Consider the following 17,078-nt stretch of genomic DNA (forward strand, 5'->3'; position numbering starts at 1 on the left):
GATAAGAGTTGTATGAGCCCCTAATAAAATGATTTTTGTTTAAAGAAAAAAAATTACCATTTAAGAATATTCACTGTGCTTTTATTATATGTCCATGTCATATTCTAGGAATTTAAAATTCAACAAGTGAATTATCTAAAGTCTCACTTCTTGATTGTCTAGGAATTGCTTGAGCAAGTTACTCACTCTACTCTAGCTGTGACAGATGAGACAGCCAGCAATATTTAGAAAGAAATAATGAACAAAATAAAACAGAAACAAGAGAAGGACCTGCTAAATCTGAACATGGAGTTTGTTGAGAAAAGAGAATGCACCTATCTACATAGTTATAAAACGCAGTGGCTGCAATAACGGGCTCAAACTTAAGAACCATTGCATGGACAGGGCAGGAGCAGGCAGTGTCTTGTTCTGTTGTACACAGGGTCGCTCTACGTCAGAACATACGCAATGAAACCAAACAACCATCTACGTACATGTTTCTAATTTGGAGGTGAGGAGCTGGAGGGTAGGGAGGAAAGTTAAACTAAATTGCTTTTCCTGTATACCACTCAAAATATTCCTAAATATTTACAATTGTACTGGAACAAACAAATCTTTATTGGGTCTCACCTCTGGAGTGGCTCGAAGATAAATGATTCCATCCAGCTCAAGACTTTGGCCAAACTGGTTATTCATCCAGTCATGCCAATCTTGATAAATGGTCCATTCTGTTTCATTCATGCAGTCAGATTCATACAAATTAGATGCAAAAATATACCTGAAAGAAGTCCAATCTATATTTAAATTCTTTTTAGGAAAGTATGTAGAAAAAAAGAGGGTTCAAAAGAGAAAATGAAAAGGAGCACTCTCTTAAACCTGTGGCAGAAGTCCTCTGAAAAGCAAGACATTCATCTCCCAACTACACAAAATACTTTCAGATACTAGGTTCACAAAACGTTGTCTGAAGGCCCTTGGAAGTTTCTGAGACCCTTTCAGGGCGAATGTGAAGGGCAAATTTTCTTCAACCAAAATAGCATATCACAGCAGACTGAATGCAGAACCAAATACAAGAATATAGTTTTTTTATTAAGCCAGATATTTAAAATTTTTATGAATGTGTAATATCACACTCCTAATTATTTGATGTTTTGGAAAATATAATTTACTTTTTAATTCAGAAGTACATTATTTGTATTAGTACATAATGGTATTAATTACAACTTTAAATTACATTTTTTTTAAACATTTTATTAGGGGCTCATACAACTCTTATCACAATCCATACACACATCAATTGTGTAAAGCGCATTTGTACTTCATTCTCAAAACATTTTCTCTCCACTTAAACCCCCGACATTAGGTCCTCATTTTTCCCTCCCTCCCCGCTCCCCCCTCCCTCATGAGCCCTTGATAGTTTATAAATTGTTATTTTGTCATATCTTGCCCTGTCCAACGTCTCCGCTCACCCACTTTTCTGTTGTCCATCCCCCAGGGAGGAGGTCACATATAGTCCCTTGTAATCGTTTCGTTAAATTACATTTTCTTTGTTTCTAAAAATACACATATCAATTAAATCCTAAGTTCTCGGCTTTTCTAAAATTATAAAGCATGTAACAAGTGCTAAGACTAAAATGTTTGAAAACCACTACTATGAGCTCACTTTGAAGGTCAACAAGATTCTTACATAAACAGGGCAATTCTAAGGTTCAGGTGAGTCGAGAACATAGATCCAGACACTTTTATCTCCAGAGCAGATAAAATTTTAAAAGGGATGGAGGGGGAACAAAACTTCCTTTAAATTTGAGTGAAATAACAATCATATTCCCTAGGGTTCCCATGAAGTCTAGATATTGTTGGAAGTTGTGGGTTAAGCTGCTAACCCCACCATCTGGTTCAAACCCAGCAACCTCAGCTGGGGAGTAAGATGAAGCTGTCTGCCCCATAAAGATCTATAGGATTGGAAAAGCTATATAGCAGAGGTGTCAAACTGGCAGCCCATGGGCCGCATGTGGCCTTTGAGGTAATTTTTTGTGGCCCGCGATGCTCTGAAATAAAATGAAAATAAAAAACACTGTTATGAAGAAAATAGCGCTTAGGGGAAATCGAGACAATATAGTACACATAATTCCCACATTAACCCTTTAACTTCTGAAGATGACAATACACGTGGCCCAGTGCCTTTCCTGGGGGCCTATGGATGTGTATAAATGCGCTGACTCCCTTCCAGCGACATTTGGAAGCCATATGTCTGCCACTCTCAGTGTCACGTCATGTAAACAGATCCCAACAGCGAAAAGGTAAAAAAGAGCACTCTGGGTTGTGCTGTTATGAGTCATACCTAGCAGCAGCGCTAGTTAACATTTTTGGAGGGAAGCCATTGTGTGAGCAACTCTTTTCGTCCATGAAATTAAATAAAATGATATACAGATCAAGATTAACTGATAAACATCTATCTGCCTTAATGAAGATTGTCTGTTCTCAGTCTTTGAATCCAGATATTGGAAAACTAGGGAGGAAAAGTTTTGGGGGGAAAAAAGAATAATTTTAGATTTATAAATATATTAAATGTTTAAATAAAAGCAACTATAGTGTTTTAATTATCCTTTCCATATTCCTGAATCCTCACTTCAAAATATAGCAAAATTTGTAAATGTGATGTGATCCTCCACATGAATCTTGCCTGTTGCACCAAATGGCCCGCGTTTTAATTGAATTTGACACCCCTGCTATATAGGGTCACAAATGCCATATTGAAATCAACTGGAATGACTATGGGTTCTACAAGCTACCAAAAACCAAACCAGGCTCACTGCCATCAAGGTGATGCGGACTCCTAATGACGCTACAGGAGAGCAGAACTGCCCTGTGACTATCCGAGACTAATTGTTCATGAGAGGGATGGCCGGTGCTTTCAAACTGCAGACTTTATGAACCGCAGCTCAACTCTAATCACTGCACTGCCTGAACTCCTCTTCTACGAGTTAGAACTTCCAAATCAAATTTTCCATATCAAATTCCCAGCTTGCAGAGTAATTTGATTTCCAGGAAAGCTGAATAGAAAAAAGACCAATTCTTAGTTAAAAAAAAATCCAAATAGACAAGTACAAGCAAATTATAAATACCTGTCGCTATACACTGATCGCTCAAAAAATAATACAGGTTTCTCTGCATCTCTGAGCCTGCCATTGAGAGAGGCAAGTTGAGCTCGTATCCGACTGAGGCAGGCATATGACTGGAACGTAAAAGACCAGCGTTCGGGTTTCTCATACATCATCTGAAGAACATTGCCACCGCTTTTTTGAGATGTTGTCAATTCCTATTTTGAATTTGAAAAAAAGGAAAATTAATGACCATCCCCGCAAAAAAAAGGAAGGGCTCAAAAATCAAACGTGGATTTATTAACAAATGCATCATGGTCAACAAAAGTAGGATGATTAAATCCGCTTCAATCATATTCTTTCACAGTGTACCTTTCAAGTAGGCTAAGGTCTGGAAGATACTGAAAAGCTGGCACAAATTACAAATTGCTCAGCACTTTCTCAGAAGAAGCCACAGACTGCTAACTGTGGGGGAAAAAATTGTTTGCCCCCAACAAGACTTTTAAAAACTTTTAACTAGTTTTCAATGTACAAACCTAAGTAATTTGACATATAATTCCTAGATTTCTACCTTCTTTTAAAAATTAAATTCCAAGTAATACTCTGCCTATATTTTCTTATGGTGAAAATGAGCTGGAGCAAATTCACACATGGCCCTGTCACATAGGACACAGGCTCTCCAGCTTACCTGCGCCCACCATTCTCATTAACTCTCATAAGCTAATTCCCTCGTAGCTACCTGGCCCTCAAGCATTGGAAACCGTCAACCCAATCTCCTAAAAAGACAAGAGATTATCCCAAGTATTTTACAACTCAATAATCGTATTTTTTTAAACTTAGTTTCATTTGTTTAAAAAGACAAATGTAAGCTTAAAAATTAAATAGAAACTGCAACTTTACATCTGAATTGCAAATAGCATAAAGAACTTATGAATTATTTTTCTATGAAACAGATTCTCTAGCTCTGACCACTAAAATAATGAAAACTCAGAAGCAATGGCTGTATATCTATCACTCAGATTCTGATCTATAAATACCATTTCCCTGTGAAAGGAAAAAATTCCAGAGCTGGTAATAGGTCTACAAGAGAAATGTAAAAGTGACTAGGAATTTCTTGTTGCAGGAGAACAAGGAACCTGTCAAAGACAGGTGGGGACGCATCAAGGGCAACGAAGCCAAAATGAACGGGTTTCCACTGGTCAGTGATGAGACAATGTAGACATCCAAAACAATGACAACACAAAATCGGTTAGCTTATAATATTACACAAATTTAAATCATGTTAGATATCTTAGGAGGTCACTTGGACACCATGGCACTGGGGGTTAGGCTCTGGGCTGGTAACCTCAAGGTCAGTAGTTCAAAACTACTAGCTGCTCAGTGAGAAAAGATGAAGCTATCTGCTCTCATTCGTCTTAGAAACCTTACATAGGATAGCTCTGAGTCAAAATCAACAGGTTTTTAGGACACCCATTAGTTATGCTGAAATTTTGTAGATAAAGAGAAAAAACCTTCTTAATCAAGCCTTTTATCCTGGTCTATTCTGTCTGAATGCTATTTCAGAGTAATGAACTAGTTGATAAGGAAAAAGTCCTCTTTAGAGACAAATTCCAGTTCATACATTCGACTCCAGAATAACATTACCAGCTTTTGCAATAACCAACGCAACATAGCACTGACTACAATCTCAACAGTGTTGGATGACCCACGAAACATGATAGCATGGGCTGATTTGGTGCCTACTATCTGTAGTGAACAATTTCACATTTTTATCACTTCAAAGAGTCTGTTTCTAGGTATGGTTGGCATCTGTTTCTCTCCCAACCCCATAGCACCACCCTACAAATAAAGCCTCTTTTCAAATAATTCTCAACAGGACAGAGTACGCAGTAAAAACAGGTAAACAAACACATGGTAATAATGCTTACTGACCTATAGCAAATACACTCATGACAAAGCCCATATAAAGTTGTTTGCTAGAGAGTAAGTAAGCACAAGTCAGTCTGTATTTACCTTGCTTATTGGGTATTCTCCCCCTGAATATTAAAAATAATTCCGGAATTCATTAAGGAAAAACTGATAGAATTTTTTGTAATGGACCGCTTAGACTAATAACACCTGAATTGACTAATTTGAACACTAAAATAAGAAAGGGGGAGGGGAGGCTGGTTCAGTGGTAGAATTCTGGCCTTTCACTGGGGAAGCAGACTTTATTCCTGGTCAGTGCACATCGCATGCAGGCACCTTTATGCATGCAGCCACATGAGTCAGGGGCCTCTGCTAAGAGAGTCACTGTCCCTGTGGGTTTCCAAGGCTGTAAATCTTTCCGGGAACAAAAAACTCATCTTTCTCCCATGGAGAGCTGATGGGTTTGAACTGCTGACCTTGTGGTTAGCAAGCCAACTCCACAATTAACAATAAGAGACAAGACATTATATTTCCCCTCATCTAATACAAAAGAGCTCTAGTGGTGCTTAGGTAAACCTTGAACTTCTAACCACAGTCAGAACCACTTGATGGCTAAGGGTTCGGTTTTTTGATTTGGGGGGTCCATCAATTAAGCCTTAAAATAAGCCCCCAGCCAATCCTCTATTCTCAGATTTGGAGTCCCAGTTTCATAACTGGGCTGCTAACTCCAAAGTCAGCAATTCAAACCCACCAGACTCTCCATGGGGGAGACACAGCTTTCTGCTGCTGTATCCCTAGGGAGAGAGTTGCAAACCATGGGAATCTTTTTGATGGTAGCAGATTTATCCTCAGATCTAAAAATGTAAGTTTCTAGCACACAATTCTATTTTTAATTTAGTCTTGTATCTATTTCTTTCCATTTTCACTTCTCTCTATATTCAAATCTTGGCTAAAACACAAATCAATGAATCCAAACTTGCTCTTCTTCTTACACATTCATACATACACACAACCCCAACAAATAAAAAATGTTGCTATAAAAAACACAATTTGTTATCCCTGTTCTCTCTCATTGAATAAATCTACTTTTCTTCTCATTTGCAGTAGAGAATGGAAAAGTGCTAGGAAATTAAAACTTGTGGTGTTCAGGGTAAAAGTAAAAAGAATTAAAACTGACTCGGCAATGGGGTTATAGCGGTAGCCGTTGGTTCCTGAGCCAATCTTAAAGTGGAATTTTTAGGTGCGTCAGAACAGATGCAGATGGTTAGCCTTCCTTTAACACAAGAAAAGGAGGCCTGGTGGTGAAGTGGTTACACACTGGGCTAAATGCAAGGTTACCAGTCTGAAACCACTGGCTGCTTCAGTGAGAAAGATGGCATTTTCTACTCCCACAAGAGGTTCCGGTTTCAGAAATCACAGGGGCCGTTCTACCCTGCCCCAAAGAATCACTGTGAGTCAGCATCGACTCAATGGCAGCAAGTTTGGTTTTTGGTTTAAGGCAAAAGTGGGCAGATTTAAAAGCTACAAGTGGCAGAAAAAGAATGTTTGGAAACTGATTATGGTAGCAATTATAATACTGCTTGACGTGATTGAACTATGGAATATATATGTAATAACTCCCAATTAAAATTAAATCAATAAGTTTATAATTTATAATAAATAAAACCTAACAAAAAGCTATATGTGCAAATGAAGGTTTTTAGGTTCTAAGTAATCCTATGTACAGAATGAAATACCACTACTCATGTAACCATGGCTCAGATGAAAATAGAGTTAAAGTTAGATTTGAAAGTTGTATTGGAAAAAGTTTTAAAACAAAAAGCCAAGAACAGCAACACTCCTCCAAACGAAAGTTGCTTTAGTGTACTTAGTTAAGGTTCATTTTCTTACCTCAAATTCATCTTGAGTACTTTGAACATTGCACCATCTGGCAACAGGTTCAGGAACCACGTCCCAATCCTCACAGACTTTCTTAAGGATATTCACAAATGTTGACTTCCCTGCACCTGTTGAGGGGAAAGGTAAAAGTTAGAGGGAATTTACCAGAAATTGAAACAGCCAAAATCCGAATGTCTTTTACAAAATTTATTATAGAAATCTTAACTCACACACAAATAACATTCAATTTCTTGAATTTTTTTCTTAATGTAAGCTAAAAGGATCCAATTCCACATTTATTATTGTTTAGAAATTCTGTGGGTGAGATTTTAAAACATGGGAAAATTCTAGGCAAGATGTTACAGCAGAAAATATCCTAGTCCTAGACTCGCTTTCCTTAGCCAACCAATGAAAGAGAGCTTTGTAGGGATTGGTTAAAGCTATTTTACCACTTATTGGGGTGTAACTTGGGGCAAGTTCTTTAATCCCTCTGAGCCATTCCTTCCTTCTGGAAACTGCTGTGATGGTTAAATATCACAACCAAGTAAAGTCCCCATAAATGAGTCAGGCTTTTGCATTTTCATATTTTCTTCTTCGCTGGCTACATCCACTCAGTCTAGAAATGAGCTTCTCTCTTTTTAATAAATGGTCAAATAAATTATCATGAAGATGCATCTAATGACCAGGATTTTAGAAATTAAAATAGTATTATTGTAAGGTCAAAGCCATGACGATCCAACCAAACATAGTTCTACTCTGCAAGGGGTTGGGTCACCATGAGTCAGAATCAACTCAACAGCAATTGGTTTGTTTTTAAATAGGCACTAACAGAAACTGTAAAAAATTTAGCAAATATATTCCTTGCAAAGCACTTCACACAAGTATTCACCAGTGTCTCTGCTTCACGTTTACTCAATCCTATCCTAAAAAACAAACAATATATACACTTCACTTTTCCCTGATCATTAATTCCTCAGACATATATAGAGCAAAAAAAGAAAACCAAGACATACTATAATTCCCCATTCTAAAAATTACCTTCTAATAATTTAAATAGTAAGAGTAGTCTTGACCTAACATACAACAGGGTGTGGCAATATTTCTAATGAACACCACACCCTTTCTATCTGAAGTCACCAAACGGGACATATAGACCTCTCTACCTCTGTAAGTGGCATACATATGTAGAACATATGAATAATTCTGGTATATTTCTAAGCAAAGCCTCCTCTTCCTTATGAAACTTAAGCCAAACCACAAATCCAAATCTCTGGTATTTTCAATGGCCTCAGATGGATGTGAAAGTTGGACATTGAATAAGGAAGACCGTAGAAGAATTGATGCATTTGAATTATGGGGCTGGAGAAGAATATTGAAAATACCATGGTCTGCCAAAAGAAGAAACAAATGTGTCTTGGAACAAAAATGTTCCTTAAAAGCAAGGATGGCTAGACTGCACCTCATGTACTTTGGACATGTTCATCAGGAGAGATTAATCTCTGGACAAGGGCATCCTGTTTGGTAGAGTTTAGTGGCAGCAAAAAAAGAGGAAGGCCCTTGGAAAGTTGGATTGACACAGTGGCTGAAACAACAGGCTCAAACGTAAGAACAGTGGTGAGGATGGCGCCGGACTGGGGGGTTCATTCTGTTGTACACAGGGGTGCTGTGAGTTGGAGGCTCCTTGACAGCACCTAACAACAGTATTGCTGCCGAGCGGACCCCAGCTCTGAGAGTCCCTATACACAGAGTACATCCACCACGGCTGTAAATCTTAACAGACGGCCACATCGATGTCTAGTAGACTGCCTGGTGATTTCAAAGTTTAGGTTAGCAGCCATGTGCTTTGAACCACTGTACCTCAAGGGCACCGTAATTGGAAGCAAGAATAGAAAACCTATGACCTTATATGTATAAGGTAACAGGGAAGTTTAAAGATCACAACAGAGAAAGCAAAGTATGAATAAAAATAGAAAAATCCCAGAATAGTTGAGCAAAGTACAATGTCAATTATCCCGTGAGGAAGGAAGAAAAACATTCAGACAAAGTAGAATGACTATTAGATTTACTTATGGCAAAACAATGGTGACCTCATAATTATGGATGCAGCTAAAGAGCAAACAGAGTTACAAGGCATTTGGAAGAATATATGCAAACACTTAAAATGATCACCAAACAATCACTAAGCTAAATGGAAGAAGCAAAGATTAATGAGTGTTCAGAAAGAGCACCCAAAGAAAAGATCCAAAAATCAGGCATCCTCTGGAGTGAGAACGTCCTTAAGGACCGAGCATCCACTGTCTTCTGATAGAGCTCACAAACATAAATTTCAACATATACTCCAGCCTGAGACAGCTGGAACCTATGTAAAACAGAAATCGCCCAGAGAAGGAAAATTCAAATAGAGAGAAACTTGGCTGTTAGCGGAGGTGAGGTGCTGATGGGGACCAGTGACTGTACCAGGCTTACGAAGTTTACTGATCCTGACTTGTGGTAACCTACTAACTTCCCTCATAAATCCTCATAATTTTGAGCTTTGTCTCACAGTTCTGTGTAACCATTGCAACAAATTACTGAACCTAGGACAGAAGTAGAGTGGGAGGAACAGCTGGTGTCAAATAGATACAGGAGTATGATTTCTTCTTTGCAGCAATAGGGAAGCCAGAGAAAGTCAGCTATGACCCTCCCCTCCAGTTTTCAAAGTGGGCTAGTGGAGGGGAGCAAAAGAACCAAAGGGAACAAGGAGTTGAAAGGGTCTTATAAAAAAAACTCACTGCCATTGAGACGTTCCTATCTCATAGGGACCCTACAGGACAAAGTACAACGGATCTTGTGGGTTTCTGAGGCTATAAATCTTCATAGGAACAGAAAGCCTCAACTTTCTCCGGAGCGCCTGGTGGTTTCAAACTGCTCACCTTGCCACAGTTAACTGCTCCATTGGTAACCCATTATGGCTGCAGTGGCCCTAGTCTTATAGCGCATGCAAATTACATCCTTAGCCATATGTCACAGGTCAACATGGGTCAGAAGGGAAAGTAAATGACTAAAAGGGGTGGGTATATTTCTTTCCTGTTAATTTTATAATCAATCCAGTAGAAGAGCAACACAATAAATAGCAACTGGCAAAGCCTTAGTGACAGGAAGCCAGTACTACTGGAGAATATGCCCCGATATGCCCCGTCTAAAGATCAATTGTTGTCACCAAGAAATGCAGGTCCAATGGAACCTGATCTTCGGATTTCTCTAAGAAAGCCAAGAATCTAGACCAGTGTTTCCCAAAGTGGGTGATACTGGGCTATGGGCTCTGGAACAATCTAGGGAAGGTGCAAAAGGCAGATACCAACACTTTATCCTGGATTATGGGCGTCAGCACAAAACTATAACTGCTAGGATGTTCTGAGTAAATGTTTGTCTGAAAAGGGAGCCACAGGTCAAATAAGTTCCAGAACCTATGATCTAGATCAGAGGCTAGCAAACTTTTGAAATGGAAGAGCAAATCTTATCCCTCACAACAATTTAAAAATTATTCAAGAGCCATAAATACATTTTTACAAACAAATGAAATCACCAGTAGTTGAAGAATATTCTTTAAAATTTTTCAGTTGGACAGCCAGTTTGCCAACCCCTGATCTAGATGTTTATGTGAAACTGTGATATTAAAATACTACCAGGTAGTTAAAAAAATATTTTCAAAGTAATCAGGCCCAATACTGTGAAAATATAGGCCGGCCATCAGTTTACACTCCTGTTTCAGTGTAGGTGACGGGGAAGTCAACGAAAAATTTTAAACAGAAGAGAAATATCACATTTGTAGTTAGAAAATCAGAAATGGATTACCTTTGAGGAAGTGCTCACAAGCTAAAAATGCTTGAGGGAAAGATTTCTTGATATGCTTCCTAACTAGATTTGAGAGAGGGAAATTCATTCACTGGGGTACTGACCTATGGGGTTGTTCATTAAAATTTACTTTTGAGATAGTTTTGTTCAACTACTTTTCTCTGTCTTGATCTATGGCTTTCATCATCCAATAAATAACTTTGAAAACACCACACTAATAAAGACCCACCTACAAGTATTTACTCTCCCAAGAAAAAATGAGGGCCTTCTAATAACTGAGTTTTCCTCTGGTGTTTTAATACTCGAGCAATGAAACAAAGGGAAGGCATCTTTGAGGGTAGTTTGAGTTTTCCATTCCTTTAAATGCCATTAAAACATCTGTTTGCCTTACTTTTTTCAAGAAGGCACACGTGCTTAAAATGTGGTCAAATTGGTAAGAATTTTAAAAAGAAGAAAAAAACATTTGCTACATGCATGAATAAAAATCTATCAAAGACAGCCATTGCTGTCTTTTTTTAGAAGCCTGCTTTGCCTTTTTTGCTTCCTTGGCAGCCCTGATGGCCTGCTCTCGTTGGGCCTTTCTAACCTCAGGTTTCTGATTCCTCTTGGCCATTATATCAGCAAGAGATGCCCCAGGGATGGCCCTCTGGAATTTGACTGCACGGTGGGTTCTTTTCTTATCAAAACAGGAAGTGCCAGACCGTTTTTTTTGTGGTATGACACTACAGTGAAGAATACAGTTCCCATGTACCTTGCAAAGTGACATTCATGGTATACGGTCCCAAACCATTAGTGATCCTTAAATCATAGCCCACCCAATGTTTACTTGGATGCTGGGTGGCGAGGGAGGAACCTGTTAATTGATTAGTAACAGAAAGTGGGGGTGGGGGTGGGGTGGAATCCTAATGTCCACAGATGCTAAACAAAGTGCAGTATATATATTCACGCAATGGGGTGCTACTCAGCACACAGAAAGGCACACACTCACTGACAGGGCATCAGAAATGATTATCAGAAACATTATGCTACATGAGAGAAGTCGAACAAACAAAAGTTACAGTAGGTACGACATGTATAGGGTTCCACAACTGCAGATTACAAATAGAAAATATGGGGCGGGGTGTTACAGCAGGGAAGCAATAGATTGGTCAAACCCATCCCTCAAATGCTGAGGGGAGGGGAAATATTATTTAAAGTGTCCTGGAGGATGTGAGTAGGTTATCCCTGTAGTTCAATATCCACAGGAGCCTGGAACCAATACCCCACACAAAGTAAGGGGCAACTGTATTCTATGACTCCAATTAGACGGCATGTTGAGAAAGGCAAAACCCGCACAGAGGAGTCCCTGGGTAGAGCAATCAGCTAAGCCACTGACTGAAAAGTTGACAATCAGGGGCATAAATATCCACCCCAGAGGTGCCTTGGAAGAAAGGCCTGGTGTCCTTGGCTTTGGAAACATTATGGAATGAGCACAGTTCTATTGAACAGCCATGAGGTCGTCAGGACTGGGAAACACCTGGTAACTTGTTTGTTAGTTGAGGTGAAAATCAGCAGTTGCCAAGAGGTTAGGAATGGGGCAGGCGCTGACAATGGAGCAACTCAAGGCAGCCTTTCGAGATGAGGGTAATGTTCTCTCCTTTGCTTGGGGGTGGTGAGTACACAACCTTATAAGCCACACTGAAGAATAAAGCTATTAAGACAGAAATTAACTTTACACCTGACCTTTTAAAAAGCCCTGTGGTACAGCAGCAAAAGAACGCCTTTGCAGCGTTCTCAAGGGCCCTGGTGGCAGCGCCGGTTACCTGTCGGGCTGCTAAGCACAAGGTCAGCGGTTTGAAACGAGGCTTTCTATGGGCTCGCTGTGAGCCGGGATGTACTCCAGGGCGGTGCGTGTGGTTCGGCGTTTGGGAAGAGTTACAACCTGGGAATCCCAAAGGGGAAGTTGTACCCTGGCCCTCGGGGGCTACAGTCGGAAGCGACCACTGCCGGGAGCTTGGGCTTGGTTTGGGCGCGTTCTGAACGCGGCGGGACAGCTCCCGGGGCGCGAGGGGAGCGCGCGCGCGCGCGGGGAAGCGCCACGGGCGGGAAGGGAAGCCAGCCCGCCGTCCCACAGAAGCAGCAGCGAAAGCACCCGCAAAGAGGCCGCTGCAGCAGCGGCCATGACTTCCCCGCCTTGACCCTAGCACGTCCTGGGACTTCTTACCGATGTTCCCTTCGACGGCGATTTTTTTGATGTGGGTCCCCATAGCGATGGTCACGGGCGACGGGCAGCTCCTCTTGGGCGGGGTGGCCATTCTGAGTCGGGTTGCTACTCCGAGCCCGCGGGCAGGAAGGGCTGCCTGTGGGCCGCGGATGCGGGCGTGTCCGCCCGAGGACTTGCGCTGCTGCAGACCTAAACGAACCCGCCGGTCGCCCGCGAACCGGTCTCAGGCTGCGAGATTTGATTTTTGGCGCCCGGAGGCAGCGGCCGAAGGGGCAGGGCCTGTGCGTGGACGCCCTCCAAGCTGCGAAGCCACGCCCCTTCACCGCCCCAGCCAGACATCCCCCCTCCGGCCACTCAGCCTTCATCACTTTGGGCGGGCCCAGGCCCGTTTACGTAACCCGTCCCGCGTCACGTCCTCCGGTCACGTGGACGTGAGGGCGGGGCCACGCACGTGATGGCCCGCCTCTTCCTGGAACTGCAGAGCGCAAGGCTAGCGACATGGCCCGCCTTGGGACCTGAAGGGGGCGGGGCTTTGCAGGGCCCATCTTTGGAACCTGAAAGGGGCGGGGCGAAGCGGGGCTTTGGAGAACTGATCTCTCCATTTGAATGGCGTTCCACTGGACATTTAGCTCCTGAGAAAGGCACCACTTGGTAGAAAACTCTACCCGACGTTGGGATTGGAGAGGAACACCACCAGGCTAAGTCCCCCTGAGCAGTCCAGCCTTCCAGAAATACAAAGTGAAGGAAAACCCATAAGCCCCATTGTACCAGGGAGGAAACTGACACCAAGGGGTTACTAGTTCAAAATCCCAGGCAATAAGTGGAAGCCAGATGAGAACTTTAATCTGACACCACCTCAAAACAAACTTCTTGATCTCTCTAGCCATTTGATTTGTATGCTTGTCTATTGCTCTGTAGAAATTGCCCCACCAGTTGGCTTCAAACAAATTTGCAGTAAAATGGAACTAAAAGATAATAGAATTTTTCCTTGAACTTTTTGAACCCCCTTCCTAAGATTCTGTTCACAGTGACCATGGCTATTATGTTTGCATAACCAGCCCCTAGTACATGGTTAACAATGTTGAATTTAAGTGGACGACACTTTGCGTTGCTAACTGCAAGGTCAGCAGTTCGAAACCACCAGCCACTGTGGAAGAGATGATGCTTTCTACTCCCATCGAGATTTACAGTCTCCAAACCCACAGGGTAATTCTACCCTGCACTATAGGGTTGCTAAGAGTCAGCTTGACGTGATGGCAATGAGTTTGTAGATTGCTACCCAAGTACTATGCTTTAAGACTCAGCTCAAACCAAAAAAATCAAGCTCACTGTCATCAGTCAGAGCAGACTCAAAGCAATCCTTTAGAACAGAGTAGAACTGCTCTGGGAAATCAGGTGAAAGCAGGGGCAGACCATGTCTGCATTTGGAGAAAGCCATCACACTTTTGACGGGTAAGATGAGTGGGGCACCCTGCCATTGAGTAAAATACTTATTACTGCGAGAAACACCAGAGGAAGAATACAGCTGGTATTGGGTTCCTAACTGGACACTTTTGACCTAGTTTCTAACCAACACCTGGTGACACACCTGCCCAGTGCATTGGATGTTGGATGCTGTCAGTCAGTGGTGGGATTAAAATAATTGAACAACCAGTTCGCTGCTCTAATGATTGTCCTAAGTATTTGAAAAAAAATACCAAAAGGTAGTTTATTATTTCTCAAAGTTAATACTTAAATAAAAGAGCTACGCAAACCTAGATTATGTTGTAAGAGCTTTAAAATATTAATCAAAAGTATTAAATAATACCTGACCAGAAACAATAAAATTGTTAAGCATTTTCATATTGCTTCTTTATTGACTTCCTCACTTGCAATATTCTTCTTCGCTTTTATCTGAGCATCATAAACTGTGTGATTTATCCTTAACCCTCTCTTCATTGTAGGAGTAGTACCCCATTCCTTTTAGAGCAACAGTTCTCAACCTGTGGGTCAAGACCCCTTTGGAGGTTGAACGACCCTTTCACGAGGGTCGCCTGATTGATAACAGAAGCAAAATTACAGTTATGAAGTAGCAATGAAAATAATTTTATGGTTGGGGGTCACCACAACATGAGGAACTGTATTAAAGGGTCACAGCATTAGAAAAGTTGAGAACCACTGCTTTAGAGGTGGGACAATTAGACAGTAGTCATCATGTTTATATATTGGAACAAGCAACTTCTCTGAATATATTACAACATATACTCATGTATGAGCCAAGTTTCTCAGCACATTTTTTATGCAGTTTTTGAGGTTTTGCCTCAAAAAAAATTTTTTTGGTACCTCGGCTGATACTCGGGTTAGCTTATACTCGAGTACATACAGTATGCTTATCTTTGAAAAACTCCTTTCTGCTTCTGCTGAACTTACAGCAATTGTTCTGACAATATAGTTAGCTCTATGAACACTCTAAGGAATTGCATAATTCACTCATAATATCTCATGGAATATGAGTCATAACACACAGGCTGAAACGAATAACAGTATGTCACCCTCTGGTACTTTGGCACTTCATATGTCGTTTGTTTTCTGAAGTAACAAATGCAAAGAAGTAAAAATGTAGTATTTCATCAAAGTATTATGAATTTTACAAAACGAATAAATATTACAAGCATAGTTCTAATTTTTTATACATATAACACTGCTACAGGTGCTTAGAATACGCTGTTACACATGATAAATATTAAAAAATGGTAAGGAATGTGAATTTGTGATATCCACATTAGGCAGCTGCCCGGCCAACCACCTTGGGGAGAACTCAAATTAGAAGTGTCATTTTTCTGAGGGGCCAGCCCCAATCCCAACTATGTGGACAGCATCCTCTTCCCCGCAGGAGAATTTACTTCAGAGGACAGCATTGAAACTACAACTCACGGAGAGGGACGTGTCTGATCAGAGCACACAGGAACAAATGAAGGGGGAGGAAGAGAGTGGAACACATCCTGGCCCACCAAGCCTTGAGGATGATATCCCCGCTCAGAGAGGACCATATGGCTCGCCCCACTGTGAAACACAACATCCCTCACTGACCCATAGCCCTACGGGGGACAACACTGGAAACAGTGCAGGAATTGCACTCTATCTGAATCCACCACACTGAGGCAAAACACTAGGGGTGTTCAACAGAACAGCAAGGTGAGCAGAGCAAGGAAGTCTTGAGGGAGTACCAAAAACAGACTTTGGGGCCAAGGCTTGGCACCCCATCAGACTCAACAGAAAAACACTCCTAAAGGTCAACAAACAGACCTTGAACTCTTTACAAGCTTTTCTTTTTTGTTGTCTTTGGTTTTTTGTTGTTGCTTTGTTTTGCTGTCTTGTTTATGTGCATATTATCTCTGCACATCTATCTAGATAAGATAGGCAGGATAAACAATCCAGAGGAGAAAACAATGGGAGTGACTGTTGGGGGTGGTGGTGGGGGCATGGAGGCCTGGTGGGGTTTGATCAAGGGCAATGTAACAGAGAGGAATTACTGAAACCCAAATGAAGGCTGAGCATGATAGTGTACATGTATGTACATATGTAAATATATGTATGTAATATTTATAGATGAAGGTGGGGAAATAGATCTATGTGCATATATTTATAGGTTTAGTATTAAGGTAGCAGATAGACATTGGGTCTCCACTCAACTACCCCCTCAATGCAAGAACACTTTGCTCTATTAAACTGGCATTCCATGATGCTCACTTTCCCGACACAACAGCTGAAGACAAATGGGTGCATAAGAAAATGTGAAGAAGGTGGCTACCAAAAGATACAGCGTCAGGGGTCTTAAAGGCTTGAAGCTAAACAAGTGACCATCTAGCTGAGAAGGAATAAAGCCCACATGGAAGAAGCACACCAGCCTATGTGATCACAAGGTGTCAATGAGATCAGGTATCAGGCGTCAAAGAACAGAAAAATCGTATCATTGCAATGAGTGGTAGTATGGAGTGGAGACCCAAAGCCCATCTGTAGGCAACTGGACATCCTGTTATAGAAGGGTCGCAGGGAAGAGATGAGCCAGTCAAGGTGCAGTATAGCAATGATTAAACATACAACTTTTCCTCCAGTTCTTTAATGCTTGCTCCCCCCACCCCCACCCCCACTACTATCATGATCCCAATTCTACCTTACAAATCCCAGCTAGACCAGAG

The 17,078-nt window shown here is 41.2% G+C and overlaps 1 protein-coding gene across 1 annotated transcript in view; it reads right to left on the minus strand.

The window, feature by feature from the left end:
* The window catches only part of DCK (deoxycytidine kinase), a 21,305-nt gene extending 8,182 nt beyond the window's left edge, over positions 1-13,123 (minus strand). The window contains exons 1-4 of the mRNA XM_004703186.2: positions 12,901-13,123; positions 6,876-6,991; positions 3,102-3,295; positions 610-757 (exon numbers count right to left, since the gene is read on the minus strand). Coding sequence (XP_004703243.1) covers positions 610-757; positions 3,102-3,295; positions 6,876-6,991; positions 12,901-12,991 — 549 coding nt within the window. The 5' untranslated portion in view covers positions 12,992-13,123. The remainder of the gene's footprint in view (positions 1-609; positions 758-3,101; positions 3,296-6,875; positions 6,992-12,900) is intronic.
* Between the last annotated feature and the right edge of the window lie 3,955 nt (positions 13,124-17,078).

The sequence above is a fragment of the Echinops telfairi genome, unplaced genomic scaffold, assembly GCF_000313985.2.
Source record: "Echinops telfairi isolate 266 unplaced genomic scaffold, ASM31398v2 ScPeMD7_7468;HRSCAF=8506_0, whole genome shotgun sequence".
In the NCBI taxonomy this organism is placed as follows: domain Eukaryota; kingdom Metazoa; phylum Chordata; class Mammalia; order Afrosoricida; family Tenrecidae; genus Echinops; species Echinops telfairi.